The 19,425-nt window shown below is 40.5% G+C and overlaps 1 protein-coding gene across 2 annotated transcripts in view; it reads right to left on the reverse strand.

Annotated features, from left to right (window-relative positions):
• The window catches only part of ryk (receptor like tyrosine kinase), a 43,795-nt gene that overhangs the window by 10,047 nt on the left and 14,323 nt on the right, over positions 1-19,425 (reverse strand). The window contains exons 2-11 of one of the 2 annotated variants that reach the window (XM_075484851.1): positions 14,425-14,546; positions 14,243-14,342; positions 13,445-13,576; positions 12,197-12,259; positions 10,794-10,935; positions 8,983-9,083; positions 6,666-6,749; positions 4,160-4,285; positions 1,918-2,004; positions 711-780 (exon numbers count right to left, since the gene is read on the reverse strand). In XM_075484851.1, coding sequence (XP_075340966.1) covers positions 711-780; positions 1,918-2,004; positions 4,160-4,285; positions 6,666-6,749; positions 8,983-9,083; positions 10,794-10,935; positions 12,197-12,259; positions 13,445-13,576; positions 14,243-14,342; positions 14,425-14,546 — 1,027 coding nt within the window. The remainder of the gene's footprint in view (positions 1-710; positions 781-1,917; positions 2,005-4,159; positions 4,286-6,665; positions 6,750-8,982; positions 9,084-10,793; positions 10,936-12,196; positions 12,260-13,444; positions 13,577-14,242; positions 14,343-14,424; positions 14,547-19,425) is intronic. The other variant, XM_075484852.1, reaches the window with a different exon arrangement.

The raw sequence follows: 19,425 nt of genomic DNA on the forward strand, positions 1-19,425 counted from the left end.
CTTGCCAAAGGAGTGTGATCCCCTTGGAATTCTGACCAACTTCCATGAATCTATTTACGCGATTGGTAACATTAACTGCCTCTGTTCAGGGGCTCAGCTCTGCCAAACAAACCAAGCTGAGCTCTGTTTTCTACCCCAAGTTACCCACGCACCTCCGTGATGAAGTTATACAGAAAACGAACCCCCTTTTTCAGGGGGGGGGGTCTATAGGAATTTGGTTAAATGAACAATAAATAATTCTCAAGAGTCCTAAGCAGGCAGTGACTGACATCTGGAACCCATGGATAACACCAAAAACATTCCTCTTTTATAATTATTTTCTGATCTTTTACTGCAGCTGTCCTCAGTTATTGTACATTTCTGACACAATCATTCTACAATATCCCATGTAATTACTTTCAAAAGGTTTTGGTGCATTTTGCTCAATTTCATCACATAGTTAGCTCCGCAGAATTGATCTTAACGCTGATGTTGTCTGTCTCATCTTCAGTAGGCACTTCTGACCCAGTGCTATGGAAGCCGTACACGTCAATCTTATCACACTGCACTCCAGTCAACTACAGACCGTCCGCCAGCTTAACTGACAAATGGCAAACAACAGAATGGCTCACACCTGTTCACAAAAAAAGCTTTCGATTCAGATTTAGTTGAGCGACAACAGCTCACTGGTCTACGACACAAAAACATCACTTTTGAGTTCTTGTACTTACCGATGGTGAAGTCCCCTGAGTTTGCAACTTTCAGTCAGCATCATGGTCACCTGCACCTCAGAAGCATGATCTGGAAATTTATTTATTTATTTTGTTTTAAATCAAAGGTAGAGTCAAATCAAATAAAAATAAAAGACAAATGCGACTAGTGACAGATGGAAAATTAAGGACACAGTTATTTTCTAACCCCGTGTGGAGTTTGGATTTTTATTGCTGTCATTGCACAACTCCTGCCAACTGCCAACAGTCATTTGTAGTGGGAAACTCAGAGGGAAACTGACCTGCGCCAGTTTTTAATCTGTGCGTGCAGCTTTGCCATCGTCTGGTACTTATGGAAAACGGTATTGTTCCCTTCCCAAAAGGCGTATGAGAAGGAAGTAAAAGAGTTTAACAAAGCCAAAACTGGCATGGGGATATTGTTCACAGAGTGGTATCCACCCCATTCTGAGTAAACATGAGAGAATGGAGAGGTCAGAAGTCAACTGGCAGAGAAAGCCAACACATGCCATTAACAAAGAAATTCAAAGTCCAACACACGAGGGCCCTTCACCGACATGAAAACCTGCACTCTGAGTAAGACTTTGGAGTAATTTACTGTTAACTTTGCACACTCATTTACAGGACTGTAACCATGTATGGCCATCTAGGGAAACCATTACAAAAGATCATTCAAAAACTGCACACAACTGAAATGTAAGCTATGTTTAAGACCCCTTACATTCATTCATTAATCTTGTATTTTTGGTATGCGTTATATCTGGGTTTAATGGCCATCATTAAACATCCCGACACTCACTTTCCTGAAATCATACTTCTATTGTCATGTCAATATTTCCTTAGCGATACCCCCACCCCCCTCTCGGGCCATCATTTGTGAAAGGAACAAAAGCAAATTTCCATGTGACTTTAAAAGGGATGTGTTACTATATATAGTTAATTGATTGCAATTCTGAATATAAATGCCCGTAAACGGGTACGAGCACAGTGTTTTTTCTTACCGATGTGAAATTTGTTTATTTTTCATTCACAGTGGATCAATCTGAGCTCTGTCTTGGGTGGTTTTCTATTATTTGTGTAAAGTGCATGTTTTAAAATAAATGGATGACTTACATAATGACAGGAGAAATAAAAGCTGACACACGGCTAACAAAACATTTGATTTGATATTTTCCTTTCTTGCACATGTCTGTAAGAACAGAGCACATACCTTTCACTGTCTTCACAAAGACTTGCTTTTCTTTACTGGGGTCCTTTTCATCCAGCAGCACGCCGTGGAAGATGCGGCCAAACGTGCCTGTCAAAGACAAACCGCAGTTTTTTGTTGAGGAAAAGGGCAGGAGTGAGAAAGCTCGAGGCATCTCATTCAGAGATTGAAATGTCACCTCACTCACTCTCTGCCCTGCCTGGCTGATCTGTGGACAGAGGTGGACAGGGTTTAGCTTAAAATTCTTTGTCTTCTAAAGGGATTGGGCAGTTTTGGCCCCCGTTTTGCTGACAAGAGCCAAAATAAGAAGAGTTTAGAGGACCATTTGGACAGATCTACAATGTGGAAATGCCAACTGAATGCATTCATCTCTTTTGACAACCAGTTGCTTTAGGACTTTTCTGTGGTAAAATATCATTTCAGAACATAAACCATCAACGTAAACTAAGAAAGAAAAGAAATCGCAGCCCCAGGGTGAACCGAGCATAATGCTTCAACAGGAAAGGAGATGCAGCATAACGGCAGGGTTAGAGTTTAATTGTATCCTTTCCATCTCTGCCCTCTTCATCAAGCCTGTCCCAACATGTTGGCTTCCGAAAACAAAGCTCCACTCTGACACTCTTTGAACCTTGTAACTACTCTGCCTCCTTTACCCACCGACTATATCTTCACCTGACTTTAACCACAGCTCGTTCACAGACGTGTGAAATAGGAAGCCATCTGAGAAACAAACGTATGAACTTGCAGGAGCTTTCAAGTTGGCAGCTGCATGGGATCACATCACACCAAGGCACTGGGCTGCTTCCACAATTAAATCAACAGAACACGCTGACTTTTTGTTCAGTTTGAAGAGGCTTGGTTCTATAAATAAAAAAATTAAAAAGGGAGGATCGCCTTCTAAAATACGAAATTTAAAGCTAAATTAAGATTTCCTTTTGCTCCTCCTTCCTCTATATGTCTTAATCCTTATTATGTTTCCAGCAATGCATCTATCAGGTATTTCAGTCTGGATCCAAAGTGGTGAAATGACTAATTGGCTATGACTTTTTTTTTTTTTAAAGTAGGCTCAAAATGATATTAACACCAAAACACTCCCTGTGTTACCTTTTAAACAGAAGCAATGCCAAAACCACTGAAGGCTGTTAAACAACATTTTAAAAACAGAACACCCAAGCTTTCTCCTACATTGTCGTCACCCTTGCGTGACTATTCCATCATTCCTGAAACTACACCAAACTCCAGTGTGGGCACACATCATGACAACCTGAATCATCTCCTGTAGCGAGGAAGTGAAAACAGAAGAGAAACCCAAACGGTTTTGTTTTTCCTTTCATACACAGCCAATAAAAGGAGGTTAGAGACATATATGTCCAAGACTCGAGCTGTGTGTAATAACCCTCAGCAGATATAAGCTTCCTGGGAAGTATTTACTGGCACTGTTCTGATGATGCACGCTCACACTCAGCAGGGAAAATCAACACCATTCGTGCTCACTTGGGATCATCTCTTTCTCTAGATAATTAAATTAAAAATCCAAGATGAAAAAGAGACAGCAATGCATTATTATTTCTACCACTAGAGTGCATCAGCTATGTGCAACCAGCGAGAGGGCTTATGTTTCTCATCAAAGAAGTCTTTACAAAATATGAAAAAGCTCCTGTTCATGAATCAGCTTGCTTGGAATAATATCGCTTTACCAAACGTAAGCTTTTAATAAAATGCTAAATTAATATCAGATACTGATTTTAACTAGAAATACTCATTGGCTCAAAAAATTAAAGCTTTTTTTCTTTTATTAAAAAAAAAAAAAAAAAAAAAAAAAAAAAAAGATGAAACTAGAATCATTGGCTACAGTGAATCAATGCAATAATACAACAAAATATGGATTATTTCTCATTATTTCAGAGCATCTATGTTGGGCTTAGGGCCCAACTTAAGAGAGTAAGAAAATATTTAAAAAAATAGTTGGTGCACAGGAAATTAAATATATACAGATAATGTGAGGCATTATTAACTCTAACCACCAAAAACTTCATATAAGAAGGAACAAAAAAAGGCTGCTAAAAAAGCAAGAGGAGGATTTTTTTATCGAAATAAAATGGCACAAATTTGTGCTCTTGGATCTTTAAATTAGGGGCTGATCAGACTTTACAGTCATATTGATATTACTCTCATATAAAGTAAGTATGAGCTTCTTGTACTTTAAGAAAGAGAAAATAATGCGAGTGGGGGGGTTGGCAAATACCTTCTTGTAAGACATCTCTTAGTGTGACTCTTTCCCTTGAAATCGCAATGTCTTTGACTTTAACTTTGGCCTCCATTAAAGTCACACTCCTCAGGTCATTCTTCTCTATACGAAGAGATGGGTAACCTGTGAGGGTAGAATACAGGTTCACAGTCAACACACAAAATCCACATCTTCTAACTGACTGACAGGTCTTCTAATCTAGATCATAACATAATAGCATAGCTGGGTTGCTTCTTCTGTTTCCTACTCATAATCATGGTTTCCTCAAAAACAAAAGCGTCGTTTGAATTTGAGAAAAATCCAGCGATTACAAGAAACAGAGTCTGCAACACATGCAGTACCCTACACATGTTGCATTAAAGCGACTTCATGCAAAGTCCTGTATTACAGCACTTTTGTTACATAACCTACCAATGTACACTCTGTCATTAGCTGCAGGCTTACAGACACAGGATGGAGTTTGGATACATTAATACACACATGCACACACAGAAAGTTCCCCACACTGTGTACACACAGATGAACATTGCAAACAACACTCTTTAAGTGTACAGAACATGTCAGCAATGAGAGATAACTCTCGAGACAAATTGTAGGAAGTAGAGATCCAACAGAAAATAGCCTCAAGACAAAGATGGACACAGTAACAGTTGGTACGCTTTCAAGAAACAACAAGCGCTTTTTGCACTTAGAAAGATTTAAACTGACACCGTGTTATGAAGTGTGAGTTTCAGGCTAAACATCAAACGTAAAGAAGCAGAAGAATTACACAGGATTCCATCTAAACGAACAGACTGAGAGACATGGTGTAAGCAACAGGGGTTCAAGTTTTAAATCTCAACTATTGCATGGACAGTGTAGGAATATGCATGTCAATGCTGTCCCCTAGAGGTCAACCATGAGCATCTTTTATTCTAAAAAGGGCATTAAAATTATTCAGTAAAAATATGTTGCCTCAAAGCATAGGAAAGTTCAGAACACTGTATGAAGTGTTTACGACTGGGGCAGTTGCTGAAAAGATAATTAAAGGACAATATTGCATATAGAACCCTTATGGCTTCATTCAGAGAAGCTGAAAGTGACAGAGCGTGTCACAAAGTGCACAGTTTTGCCAGTTTGCAATTTGCATGTCAGATCAGAAGCCGCGCAACACGTTAAACTCTGCAAGTCCCTGTGGAGTTTTCTCACAACATGTTGTTTTGTCACAACATTTCATATAAAATGGTGGTGGATGAAGACTGACATACAGCCAGAGAGAGAAAAAGCTTCAGCTGAAAAAACAAATGCTTTTAGGCACATTTCTCTAGTTCATTTGGCTCAGACACTTTTTTTAAACTGTGCTCTGTCAGATTCCTCTGTACAACTGTTGAGAAGGAAAAATGTTCCAGTCTGTTAATATGACTGTTACTGTTCAGACTTGTACTGCATAGATATAGTGACACATATAGTATAATGCTGCCAAGTCCATTCTTAATACTAGCTGTATTCAGTCTATGCTACAGTATACAAATCATCAAAATACACCAGCATATAACTATAGCTAACAACAGCATTCTTTTGTCTGAATGCTACCACTAAAACCTGTTTAGAATGACATGGATTTGTTCATTTTTCAGTGAATCAGTGGTCTGATGTTTTTTACAACGACTCATGCAAAACTCACTTAATTCTCAGTAACTAATTAGACAGTAGGCAAGTTTTATCAACAGCAGAAAGCCTGTGAATGTTTTTCTGGTAGGTCTCTAGCAGGATAACTTAATGAAAACTACATTTGAGTCTCACTCTATATTGGTGTACAGGATGTGACAAAACCCTGTTTTCTATAATGTAAAGATGATTTTACATCTAACATCAAACACATCTAAGAGACGCACTATGTGTTTCATCCCTAAAGACTACAAATGGTAGTATCAGTATCAGTTCATTTGACAGTTAGACAGATATAGTCTATATAATGTCTATACAATCAGCTGTTTGCACTAAAATCTGCAATCATAAAACAGATAAAAGTCGTAGATCTTCGCAGCTAACAAAACAGATATTTACACATATTTGTCCTTGATAAACAACTCAATGATTTATCAGAGAAACCTGTTTAATATCAGTTTAATGTGTATGCGACGTGTCAGTGACATCACAGACAAATATCAAATGTTTAAATATGTGTCTGCGTAACTCACAACACATACAGTGATGACAGCAGGTGTTAGTATAAAGCAAGTAAGAGACATGCACCAGTATGCTGAGACTTCACAAGGGAACGGAGGGCTTCCAATAACTCAATATCTAAAAGGAGGAACTTTAATGCTTCTGCTGACCTCACAGTGACCTAACTAGAAGCAGGGCATGAAATTACACTAATGTAACTATACACATTGCTCATCAAAGCAGTGCTGACTTCAGAAAAATATGAACAAAATATGGTTACAGAGGTAAAGCATGATGACAGAATAGGATTGAAGGGTGTTGAGACTAGTGCTGTCTCTTGCTTCATTGAACTTACTTTTGGTTTCGTGAGGGGGAGCACCGGGGTTTTGGAAGGAGGAGGCAGCAAGCTGGAGAATGGGTGCAGAACCAGGGTGATTGTCTGATGGCCAGAGGAGGGGGAGGGTGAAAGAAAGAAGTGGTTTAATGGATAGCTCACACAAGTTACAACATGACCTGAGAGTGAATGAATGGATGTCTAACTCTTGCTGTAAATCTCCAGCTCAGAAATAAACACATCCATCAAAACAGGCATGCTTGCAAGTTGGGTAAACTTGCCCTTCAAGGAGCAAAAAAGAAGAAGCTGGTGGTTCAATTAATAGCATGGGGATAAGGCATAAAGAAACGGCAAGTGGGTCAGACCAAATGCACAGGGTGAGGGCAAGGTGTGGGCTGTACCCACAAGAGGGCGATGATGGATCACACATTGACCGCTTTCGGACTGTAGGAACCTTTGGCAGTTCTAATAACCTTTTAATCCACGGGGCCGTTTTCTCCCGCATTCGGACATACAGGAACTCGGGACCATCTCCCTCAGTTCCTATAACCCTTTCAGCTCTTTCTCCGAGGCAGGGTCTTTTCAGGGTTCTATAGGAACACATCTGACGGAGGTGTTTGGTGTTCGGTAGCTACGCCCCTTGTCATGCTGTCACGGCTGAAATGTTTACTCATACGACACGGACACAACTGGCGGGTGTTTAATAAGTTAAACTTACACGTTGTTTCCTTTGTCTGCGGCGCTCTGCTCTCCTTTCTTACTTCATGAAATGAAAAAGTATCGCCTGCGCTCGATCCTTCGTCTCCTGACTCTCTCTGTGTGCTCTTCCAGCCTCGATATTAGACGCCTGATGTGATCGTCCATGATTAATATTACCATCATGCAGACCATGAACACGGTGGCCTCCCCGTTCTCCATATTAGCTTCTTTGTGGTGTTTTTTCTTCTCTCCTTACTTTTACCGGGTTTTGTTTTGTTTCGTTTTGTTGTTGAATGTGGCGCTAAATGGCTAAAGTAACACGTCACTGACGCAGACGGCTGCGCGCGGCGCATCAGTCCCGACCTGGTCCCGACTCATGTGCGAATGCAGACTGAAACAGTTCCGCTGGGGAAGGACAGTTATCAGAACGAAATTCGAGTAGGACAGTTCTTATAACTGCGTTCTTAGAACGGCTCTGTCCGAAAGCGGCTAATGAGGCAAAAACAAAGAAGCTTAGCTTATTAGCTGGTGGCTACAGTCTCACACTTAACAGAAAGGGTAGTGCTTATCTTCTCATGCAGCTCTGCATAACAGGATACAACATGATACAGATCTACTGTATGGTTAGTTTACAATATGCACTGTGTACAAGGTACACTAAAACCAAGTACATAAAAGTAATGGGAATAAATTCAAAGTCCCATAGACCGTAAAGATAAGTTGAGCCTCCTGGTTTAGAAAAATGAAGCAAATGATTTACCTGCACTTCATCTAATGGCCAGCAGGGGGAGACGTGTGAGTGCAAAGAGAAAATAAATGTGTGAAAATTACCAATTTATCAATTGTGACCTCAGTAAAAGGGTACTTATTGAGTTCACGGTGTCAATAGCTTGTTTAAAATCTTCTTTGATAAAAGATTTGGCGAGTCTGCTGCAAGCCCAGCATGTTTTGGGAATTTTGATTGGGAAAAGCCATTTCCCAATGGATGTACAGTTTCTACACTTCTTAATCAGACACACCGAATGCTGCCAACGAGTCCGTTTTAAAAAGATCCAGAAGCTACTCTTTATGTACACTCTCTGAATACTCTCAGTATGGTTCTGAGGTAGGCAAGTACAATGTTTATATTTAACACCTACTATAACTTTATTACTGTATGTCTACCTTTCACAGCATGTTCTATAATTACATCAATTTAGAGTTTAACATTTCCAGCCAGCTCCCGAATAAAAGGCAGCTTTTTTCTATCTCCAAGTGCTGCCTGATGCAAAGCACATGGTGATGATATTTACACACTGCTCACACAGTAATGGGTCACAAGGGTAAGAGTAAACAAAAAGACAGACAACATCACTGCATGAACTGCGTGCTTCATTATGATCCTATGATACTGATAAAGCTAATTGGGTCATTCACAGTTGATTATTGCATTTGGAAAAGCATCCACATTTGCAAATGCCAGTGCTAGAAAAGAGAAAAAAAAACTGCCACACTGACAGGACTTTAAGTAGTAATCCAATCTTCTTCTTCTTCTTTTCTTTCCCCGAAATAAAAATGAACCAATTCATAATTTTGTCACAGACCAGCTTCAAGGCTTTGGCCGACGTTACAGCAGAAGATGAAGAAAAAAACATCTTACTGGTAACAGGAGCTGCGTTGTTTGGCGTATCAGCCCTCAGGTACTGTGTGGTCTGGGTGGACGGCTGAGACAGGCCCTGTGAGCTTCCACTGTCACTCACACTGACAGGCACCGACAGGGAGAAGAAGAGACAGTTATGTGGAGGCAAATACTGTTTAGTTACAATTATCTAGTTTCAAAGTAGTGATTGTGAATGAAGGCCTGCACAAACGGTTGCTGGAATTTCATGTTTGAGGAATTCCTGCATTGTAATATAAGGAATAATGATCCCAATTTCTCGGTTTTACTTGTGTTACACTTTAAAGGGGAACTACGGTATTTTCAACATTAAAACATTTCTAAAACATTTCAGACGACTCATAAAAGAGGCTTAATGTTGAAAATACCGCAGTTCCCCTTAAATGTAAAATGTGATGTAAAAAATCTTTTTTTAAATCAAGTCAGGTCAAACATGACAACCATACTCATTTACACAGCGCCAAAGTGTGTAATAAAGCATCTCAGGACACTTAATTAACAATAGGTTTTGATTTGGTAATGTGGAAAGTTACATTAAGGAAACCTGTTATAATGAATTGAAAAAATACTTTATCCCAAAAAAGAAAAAGTAACAACTAGCTCTAGTTTGACCTCTCAATTAGATAATGCAACCAGCTACTAACTGCCACTGAGCCAATGCAATAGTTCTTTAACTTTGAGTATAAAAAGCTACAGTTGCGCCAATCAGGACTTTTGTGGCCAATCAATGGGTTTATTTAAAGCCTCACAATTATAATAGAATACTTTTTACTTGTATACTACTTCTAACAACATTTTATGTTATGCGTTTCATTCAGAGCTGATCAGGTATCATGATTTGATTAGGCAACGTGTGCATTACATCACTCATAAAGCACAGCACCCTTTCCTTTGTTATTGGGAACAGCCTTGAGCTTCTTATAGCATAAAATAAATCGTGTTTTATGAAATATAAATCAGAAAAAAGCTGAACGAGATAAAAAAAAACAGACAAACAAGGAGTCCAAAACCACCAATCCATGTGGTTCTAAAAAAAAATTTCCCTTGAAAATGACACACAACACCAAACAGTAATAGTTTTGTAATTGCAATGAACGCAGCACTTTGTGCTATAATGACACTGAATGTGGCACTTTTGGACTTGCAACATGCTGCCGTATCAGTGCGGATCTGCAGTATACATTGTGTATGTTATCAGTAACATAAATACAGCTACAGCTGTGAAGAGATGACTTTGGCAATGCTGTCTCAATCCTTATACTCAAGATTCAGGTTGTGTATTTAAGATAAAACACACACTGAGTGTTGGATGTGAGCTCCACATTTTCAGTAAAGTTTTCAATTTAACAGTAAAACTTTGCTTCTACAGTTGACGTTGGCCGTCAGATGAGTGCAAGGTTTTTAATTATTAAGATTTATGTATGCATATCTCATATGACCAGTTCCTTGACTAAACCTCAGTTTTGCTGAGGATGGTGACGCTTTCCTCTCCATTTAAGAATGATGAGGATGGAAAAAAAAGCAAAGGCTCTTCTGATTGGACTTTTTAGTTACCACCGATCAAATTATTTAGGGCGAATATCGGTCAGTATGGATAGCTTCCAGCTCGATTGGAGGACCCCTGTAAATGCATTATAGTTCACGCTTCATGTTCTATATAAATAAATTTGATTGATTGATTGATTCAGAGAGCTAACTCATAAATAAAACGTGAACGGTCAAAGTTGACAGAAAAAAAGATAAACATTTACTTCGTAGATGACATGAAACCAGGACAAGTAAAGTATGCCAACCTGTCCTCCATCTCCACTCTCTTCATGCTGTGCAGGTGAAGGATGGCCAGGATGATGGCCACCAGAAAGATGACAATGCAGCAGACGCTCACACTTATATAGAACACCTGGGTGGAGGTGGTGGGTGTGGGCACACCATTAACTGGTAAAAAAAAAGAAAAAAAGAAGATGTAGGTCAACAGTCAAACAGGGCAGCAACTGTAAAATATGAGACATCACTACACTGAAGATACCAACATTATTGCAAAAGCCTCAACAGTGTTGTCATTATGAGAGGCTGAGAGAAAATATGAAGCATGGCAATGAATAAGTAACATAAGAGCACCTAAGGCTCCTCGTAAGAGTTAATGGAGGACAGAATAGTACTGGCTGTGCTCAGGATCTAGTGTCTGGGAGCTTTTCTCATCACCTCACTAAAAGCCTCGGGGGGCCCCGGGTTCCTTTGGCTTACCCAAGCAGAAGGGAGACAAGCCCACTAATGGTATTTTGTTACTGAGGCAGTGGAATCACAAAGAGTCCGAAAAAAATCCCACAAGAAGAAGACAATCACTCCAAGGGAGGGGGGTCACAGAGTGCTCTCCAAAAGAAACCTGAAATTCTCGCTTAAAGAAATATTTAGTTTCTTTCTAAGTGGAATTCTATTAAGTACTTCTGAATCAGTGTCTTCCCTGCAATAGACAGCAGTGCTCTCGGTTCGGTAAATCAGAAGCTTTCACTGATGGGTGACATACAGCACAAAGCTACTCAGAACAAAACCACAAGAAGAGCACACCTGAAACATGGCAGTTGTTTGAGCGAATGCTATATTGTGGATATCAACACCATGTCACCTCTCCATCAGATAATTACATGCAGTGAGTCTGCGCAATAGTTTTGCCACGAAGTGTTGCAGCTCAGACAGTTCTAGAATTCATCAAGGACAGTGATGATGCACACACGCTCTGAGCCGGAGGAAGTTGCTGCTTAAGCAACTGCTTAATGCAGAAGTAGCACTGTGGAAATATTCACATGACAGCTCCAGGTCGAAGCACATTTTGGGTTGGAGTCGTTTTAGAAGTTGAAAACTTTGCTCTTCAGAAGTTTTAAGATGTCGCTCACCTGCAAGTAAAGCTTTTGATTTCCCAAACTAAGAGCTCATACAGCTGACTACTGCAGGTTAAACACAAAAGTTAAAAAGAAGTTCAAAAGCACTTCAAACAAAAATGAAAAAAAAAATTCCCTTTAAGGCTCTCAAATAATTTGCTTTTCTTATCGACCCTTTGACTGCTGGTAGTTTTATGCAGAGGGACCTCCGGCTTTAATTCAGCCTCAGTCTTATCAAACAGATGCCACCTGTAATAGACAATACAGAGAGCTAGCAGAGGGGAAAAAGAACAACAGAAGAAGGAGATAAGATTACTTACTATCAGTTGTTTGAGACGTGTTATTGTTGAGGGGAATGGGAATCTTTGGGTCAGAATCTATTCCTGTTCATGAGAAGAAAGAAAAGAGAATTACATCAACTCTATTTTACCACAAAAGTCTTGTAATTTAAAAGGTATTCTTCTTTAATAACAGACCTGACAAAACTCAGCGAAATTTTCAATGTAAAAATAATACAACTATTGCATTTAGTGAAATTAAATTGATCAATAATGGCTGACATGCAGTTTAACTTGGTCAGACTAAATCCGTCTTTTGTGACACTAAATGGGGAGCTTTGAAACTTTACCTCATCTTACGAAATACCAAAAAATTAAAGCAAATCAGTCCAACGCCACAATGACAACCAGTGGTTGAGTATGATATGGAAAGTGTGGTTGGAGGATAATCAAAAATATTGCTATTTGTAATTGAAAGAAAATCAAACCTGCCACCTGAATAATGAGGATGTGGTCAACATTATTCTTTAAAGCAGTCAGTAAATATAAAATATTCTGCGTTTCATTACTTTTCTTCTAAACGTTTATGGTTCAAACTTGTTAGGATGCCAATGGGCAAAAAAAAAAAATAATATTTTCGGTCCAGCTTCTAAAAAAGTATTGTGCTTCCTAAAAAAGATTCATGGGTCTCCTGAAAAGTTTCAGTTCAGTTCAATTATACAGCAGTAGGCATGAGCCATCGTTTGTCCTCCTCTGTGACATTACGGGAACAATTCAAGAACACATTGACGGGGATGATTGCTCTGCTTGCATTCAGAGCAGCACCCAGGCGTAACAAAGAATCTGTTCATGCTGCAAATTTGCTTCATGCTTAAAATAAGATTGAAATAAATTTGCTTCCATGGTGGCAAGAGAAGGCTTGGTCACATGTAAATATCTTCAAGCAGTTTGAGAAGTGCACAAAAAGCACTGAGCTTTTTACAGAAAACTTCAGTGTGGATGATATGTTGGTTTTCTCTATATAGTACATGTCGAGAATATGGCAATGTATGATGAACAGATCGTTTGCCAAGCTGACATTTTGATGTGTCACAGTAGGTAAAACAGGAGGTGGGGCAGAAACACCAACAGTCCCAGGGAAACATGGCAGCTTCTATGACCACTTGACACCCAGGTCACCAAAGTACACGCGTGATTATCCTGCTGCGCAGCCAGGTTGTTGTCCTTGCTCGATACATCACACCAACCACACCTCTGTTGAGATTACTGGGGGAGAATTGGTATTCTTACTACTGTAGCACATTTTCCTCCTCTTGAAGTTGAGCACTGTGTAGTTGTTGGCATAGTTGGTCAGATTAAGCTGCATTGTTAAAAATGCCTCTTCATCTACTTTGCCTGAACAGGCCACTTCCACTCTGAATGCTGTAGAGAAAGCACACACATGCACCACAATCAGTCATTCAGAGACACTATTTTAGACACTCGGATATACGGGACATCTGGGATTCATTTGGAATAATACATCCAATTCTGGGCTAAAAATAGAACTTTGCAGTAAAAGTTGTTAAAAGTTGGCAGAATAAGGCAATAATAATATGCTTTACTGCAACCATGCGACTATAAATGCATCAAAACAAATTAGCACTTTGAGGCAGAAGGAAAACATTCTGGCGTATAAAAACGTTTTGTCCAATGGTCATAATTTATTTCTTAAAAATGTGTGTCCGTCACACTTCATGGAGAAAACTGAGAGTGAACAAGAGCGTTACTTTGGACAACCCTAGTTAGCCTTACAATCCCTGAACAAAAAAGATGGAATGGGCCAATCAGTGAGTTCGAGGGGCGTGTGTAGCTGATAGTAAAGATTCTCATGCTAAGCTAGGCTAATTGACTGCACACTTTCATTGAGGTATTTTATCAAACGTAATCAACACCAAATAAATTCTATCATAATTTTATACACACACACACATATATATATATATATATATATAGGTGTTTCTAGACATCTGTCTTTAAAGTCTACAGATTAGATCAATTTAGGATGAGATAGTAAATGATACAATAAAAAGTAAAGCTTCAACAGACCAGAGGGAACACGGGGCATCTCCCCCTGACTGGAGATGTTGCTCCATGGGGGGTTTAAAGCAACAGGGTTCTCCACATAGAACGCAAGCCGGTAGTCAACCTATGAATGACAAATACACATTAACATTCACTTTCTTTATCAACAGGTAACGAGATATTGAAAGAAAAAGGCTGAGCCATACCTTTGACTTAGAATACCACATGAAATAAAGACTGTTGGTCTCAGTTGGAACAGGCATGTTGAAGGAGAGTGCGTAATGATTCACCACGTCATCCCGTACATAGTAGAGCTCTGCGTCCAGGCCTGTGGAGGTGACAAGAAAATGTTAAGATTGACGAACATGAAAGGCACTTTAGATTAAATTTTCTCATTTAGAGCAACCCCCCCCTGTGAAATTAATCTGTCACCATGAATTAGGAGGGGTTTCCTCTCAATAAAAAGAGATGAACTACACATCTGTTAGTACTTGAGGACTCTTCGTGTCCCAGTTCAAAACTTCAAAATGGACAAGTGAGGCCACAACATAAATAGGACCACTACTTTCTATCCACAACACATAATTGGGCAGGGGAAGGATGTAGATTAACAGGGTAGAATGCCATAGATTAAAAAGGCTCCTCAACTCTTCAGTCTTCGCTGAATGCATAGTTTACAGAATACCAGAAAAAGAAGAAAACAAGTTGTTATTGTGTTTTCTGATATACTTAAAAGAAATGTGCATTTCTAAGTTTTTCCCTGGATCAAAAAGTCTGATGAGCACTGATGAAATCCGTGGCCTGGAGTAGGTTTTCAGTCCTTGAATGTGTCTGTTTGGCAGAGTGGGGTCTGTCTGTCAGCCTCAGAATATCCAGTTTAAAGAGAGGGAAGAGTACCCTGGAGCTGTTTCAGAGCTCCAGCTCACAGACCTTTCTTACACTCTCAAATAAAAAACATTCTTAAGAATTTGCCAACTCAAAGAGGGGCCACATGCTACACTAACCGATGTGTAAAAATCCCATAGAGAAATTCTTTTTCTTTCTTGCTATCATGTTTATTCCCTAATGTGTTTTCACAAAAACAGTGAACTAAAATCAAATCTTTGGGAAATGTGACAGAACCTACTACTACTACTACTACTACTACTACTACTACTACTACTACTACTTCTTTATATATAAAGCACTTTAAAACAACAGTAGCTGCGACAAAGTGCTGTACAGATGAAAATCAATAAACATTTCATTAAGCTGTTGTGATCCTGATGGATTACACTGTGCACATTTTCTGTTACTCTCAAAGAATCATCTTACTCTTACGGCGCGTTCAGACCGGACGCGGTGCGAATATTCGCACCGCGTCGCGCGAGTTTTGCCGTGGGTGTAGTTGAATTTACTCGCGCGAGTAAACAACGAGCGAATTTTCGCTCAAGGGGCTATGCATTTAATTCTCTCATCAACCATGGCTGATATAAGTACCATCGCGTCCTTGTACCTGCTGTGGCAGTCCGAGATTCGTCGGAAACGCACACGCCGTCGTGTCTGGGTCAGTGACATCATCCGGAGGTGCACTCAGCTCTGAGAATTTCACCGCATTCTCCAGGAGTTGCGTCTGGATGACGGCCGCTTCCAGCGGTATTTCAGGCTCACCGGGACCCAGTTTGATGACCTGCTCGGGAGGATCGGTGCCGTGATCTCTCGGCAGGACACCAACTACAGGCGCTCCATTTCGATCGCTGAAATGGATTGCTGAAATGGTGGCAGATAAATCAATTAAAAAGATCCCGGGACGCATGACGTCAATGTCGTCCAGAATCTCAACGCTGATAGGCTGTCATGACGCGAATATTTCGCCAAAGTTGGATTTTCTGAACTTGCGCGAATTCGCGTCTTGTCATTCGTGCGGCGGAATTCGCCTCATTCGCGCCGCCGGCTCGAATTCAATTCAATTCAATTCAAATTCAAAAATACTTTATTTATCCCAGAGGGAAATTAAATGTTGATGTAACTCAATTAAATCAAGGAGTTATTATAGATGCTGATGGCTGTGGGCAGGAAAGATTTCCTGTAGCGGTCCGTTTTGCATCCAAACTGAAGAAGCCTTTGACTGAAGAGACTCTGTTTTCCGATAACAGTCTCATGGAGAGGATGTTCAGGGTTGTCCATAATTCTCTTGATTTTATGCAAAATCCTTCTTTGCATTATTGTCTCCAGAGGTTCCACAGTCGTCCCCAGAACAGAACCAGCCTTCCTTATCAGGTTGTTGAGTCTTTTTAGGTCCCTGGTTCTGATGCTGCTACCCCAACAGATGACGCAAGAGGAAATGACGCTCTCAACAACAGACTTGTAGAAGATCTGCAACATCTTGTTGCAAACCTTGAAGGACGTTAGCTTCCTCAAGAAGTACAGTCTGCTCTGTCCTTTCTTGTAGATGGCTTCACTGTTGTGTCTCCAGTCCAGTCTGTTGTCCACATGAACACCAAGGTATTTATATTCCTCAACCACCTCTACTTCTTCTCCCATGATGGAAACAGGGTTTGATCTGACCCTGTTTCTCCTGAAATCTACAATCATCTCCTTTGTTTTGTTAACATTCAAGATGAGATGATTGTTCCCACACCATGCCACAAAGCGGTCCACCAGCTCTCTGTACTCAGCTTCTTGTCCATCTCTGATACACCCGACAACTGCAGAGTCATCTGAATATTTCTGTAGATGACAGGAGTCTGACTTGTACTGGAAGTCTGAAGTGTACAGAGTGAAAAGGAATGGTGAGAGTACAGTCCCCTGTGGTGCTCCTGTGCTGCTGATCACCTGGTTAGACACACAATTCTTCAGTCTGACAAACTGTGGTCTGTTTGTCAGGTAGTCATTAATCCAGGTGATTGTTGAGGCCTCCACCTGAGTCTTCTGGAGTTTCAGACGAAGCAGATCAGGCTGGATTGTGTTAAATGCACTAGAGAAATCAAAGAACATGATCCTCGTGTCTATTCGCGTCTTTGCATTAACTTTGGAAAAGAGATGAATAATGGTCCAGCTCGGTCTCACTATGGTTTAATTTTCAGCAGCTTGCTCCTTTCCTGCTGTTTTTCCTGCAAGTATGAGCACAAGCTCTTCTGTTAGCATATTGGCTTTTGCTTAACAAGCTACTTAACAATAGCCTAGCAAGCCAGACCCGTACAGCAAAAAGCTGTACAGGGGTCTAGTGACGCTGGATAGCAGTGTGGGCGGGATAAACGGTTGTCTGTTAAGTTGTCTTTGCACTCAACGCCACGCAATAGGATGGCGCAACAACCAATCAGAGCGTTGTCCCAGCAACGGAGCAAGCTGGTAAATTAAACTTTTACCGCACCCGGTGAGCAAAACTCCGAAAACGTCCTTTTTTTTCAAGAAAAACTTAAGTGCAGTTATCTGTTGGTCTCGCAAAGAAAAATGTATATTTAAATCTTCTAGAGTCGCTGCCAAAGCCAACTTGAAAGACTGTTCGCTGGGCGCAGCCATTGTTTACCTCTCTCTGGAACTACACACTGAAACGTAGCACCTCTGTCGTCACTATGTAGCCCGGCCTCCGACCCCGCTCCTCACGATTTGATTGGCCTGATTAAGTTTCGATTTTCAGCCTCGCAAAACGACCACAAGTGACTAGACTAGCCCGGGAGCAAAATCAATTTGCGGTCGCTAGGGGCGTCTAGATTTCTAGGCTCACTTAACAACTATGGTGGAAAAACATACGTGCATACGAATTGCAGTGAAGTATTTCAACATTTACACAACATTTAATAAATAATTAAAGAAATATAATTGCCAAAATAAATAGCTACTGAACATGCTTTAACAAAAATAAAATTATTGCTTTCCTCATGAACAATGAAATCCCAAATGCACTCCCTCTCAACCTCTGAACTTCTGCAATATGTCACTTAAAATGTCACAATAATTATTAACAAAACGGCATATATGCCATGACATTACCAGAACTGATAGAATATTAAATAGCGTTTGCAAGTTATGCTGAAGTCAACATTACTAGCGTGAACAACATGCCCTTTCATAAGCTAACCAGTTGAGAATGATAAAGGCTCTATGGTATGAATAGCCTACAGTCGCTACCTCGACAAGTGTTGGGGAAAAAATGTTGTTTCATACACTCGATAAGAAAGGGGCTGTTCGTGTAGGGCTAATGGTGATTTCAGTCACATTCGCTAACCTGTCGGTCTTTTAATTCTTTGCAAAGCAGAGGATGTCTGTCAGCAAGGTGCTTTGCTATGTTAGACGTGTTCCCTTCCTTCGTCTGCACTCCCTTGTAGCATGTCTTAACACACCGGTTTCAGTGTGTTTGTTGGCTTGCCCTCACTATCTGCGAGGTAAGCGAAATAATTCCAGATTTCGCTTCTCCCGTCTTTTTTGTTTACAAGCTGGGGACGGTCATCAGGAGCTTCCGAACTTGTCGCCATCTCTAGCGTTAAGACTCTTGCATGGTTGCCGCGATGGCTCGCTCGCTCCTCTCTCCCTCACTCACTCACTGCTCACCTGCTGCTGCGTATAGCTGAGTGCGTGTGCTGAGGAGGAAAAGCAAGTTAGGTACGCCCACTAGCCCCTGCGTGCATGGAGTGTGGCCAGAGAATGACAGACTTGGCGCGGCTCGCTGCACAGACACAGAACGTTATTTTAAGAGAAATATCGATACTAAAAAAAGAACGTATCGCATCGTTTTTTGCGTCAGGGTGTCATGATACCTTTCTAGTATCTGTATACCGTCCAACACTAATGGGAGCGATGATAAACCAGTGTAACAATGAAATAAAGATGACATAGCAAATGGCAAACCTTTTCCCATGAAACAGACCAGGAATGGCGTGTTGTTTGGAGGTTTCCATAAAGCAAGCAGCCAATGCTACAATTGCCAGTCTCATGCTAAACTCTGTGTGCCTCCTTTGTCTCAACACGAGGCCACACAGCTTTTACACCAATTAAACTATGCAGCCAGGCATAAAAGCTCAAAAAGGAGCATTATGATACAAGTTTGTCTTTCATATAGCACAGTAGCTCTCCGCCCAAACAGCTAGAACATTAAAACAGGAATCAGAGGCAACAGGAGCCCGTCAGTGTACACAGGCTGAGGACAGGGGAGAAGTGGTTCCTGGGGGTCAGGAACTTGAAGGACTGCATTTGACTCACTCTGTTATCTAGAATGGGATAAGAGCGTT

The sequence above is a fragment of the Odontesthes bonariensis genome, chromosome 15 (assembly GCF_027942865.1).
Source record: "Odontesthes bonariensis isolate fOdoBon6 chromosome 15, fOdoBon6.hap1, whole genome shotgun sequence".
NCBI lineage: Eukaryota > Metazoa > Chordata > Actinopteri > Atheriniformes > Atherinopsidae > Odontesthes > Odontesthes bonariensis.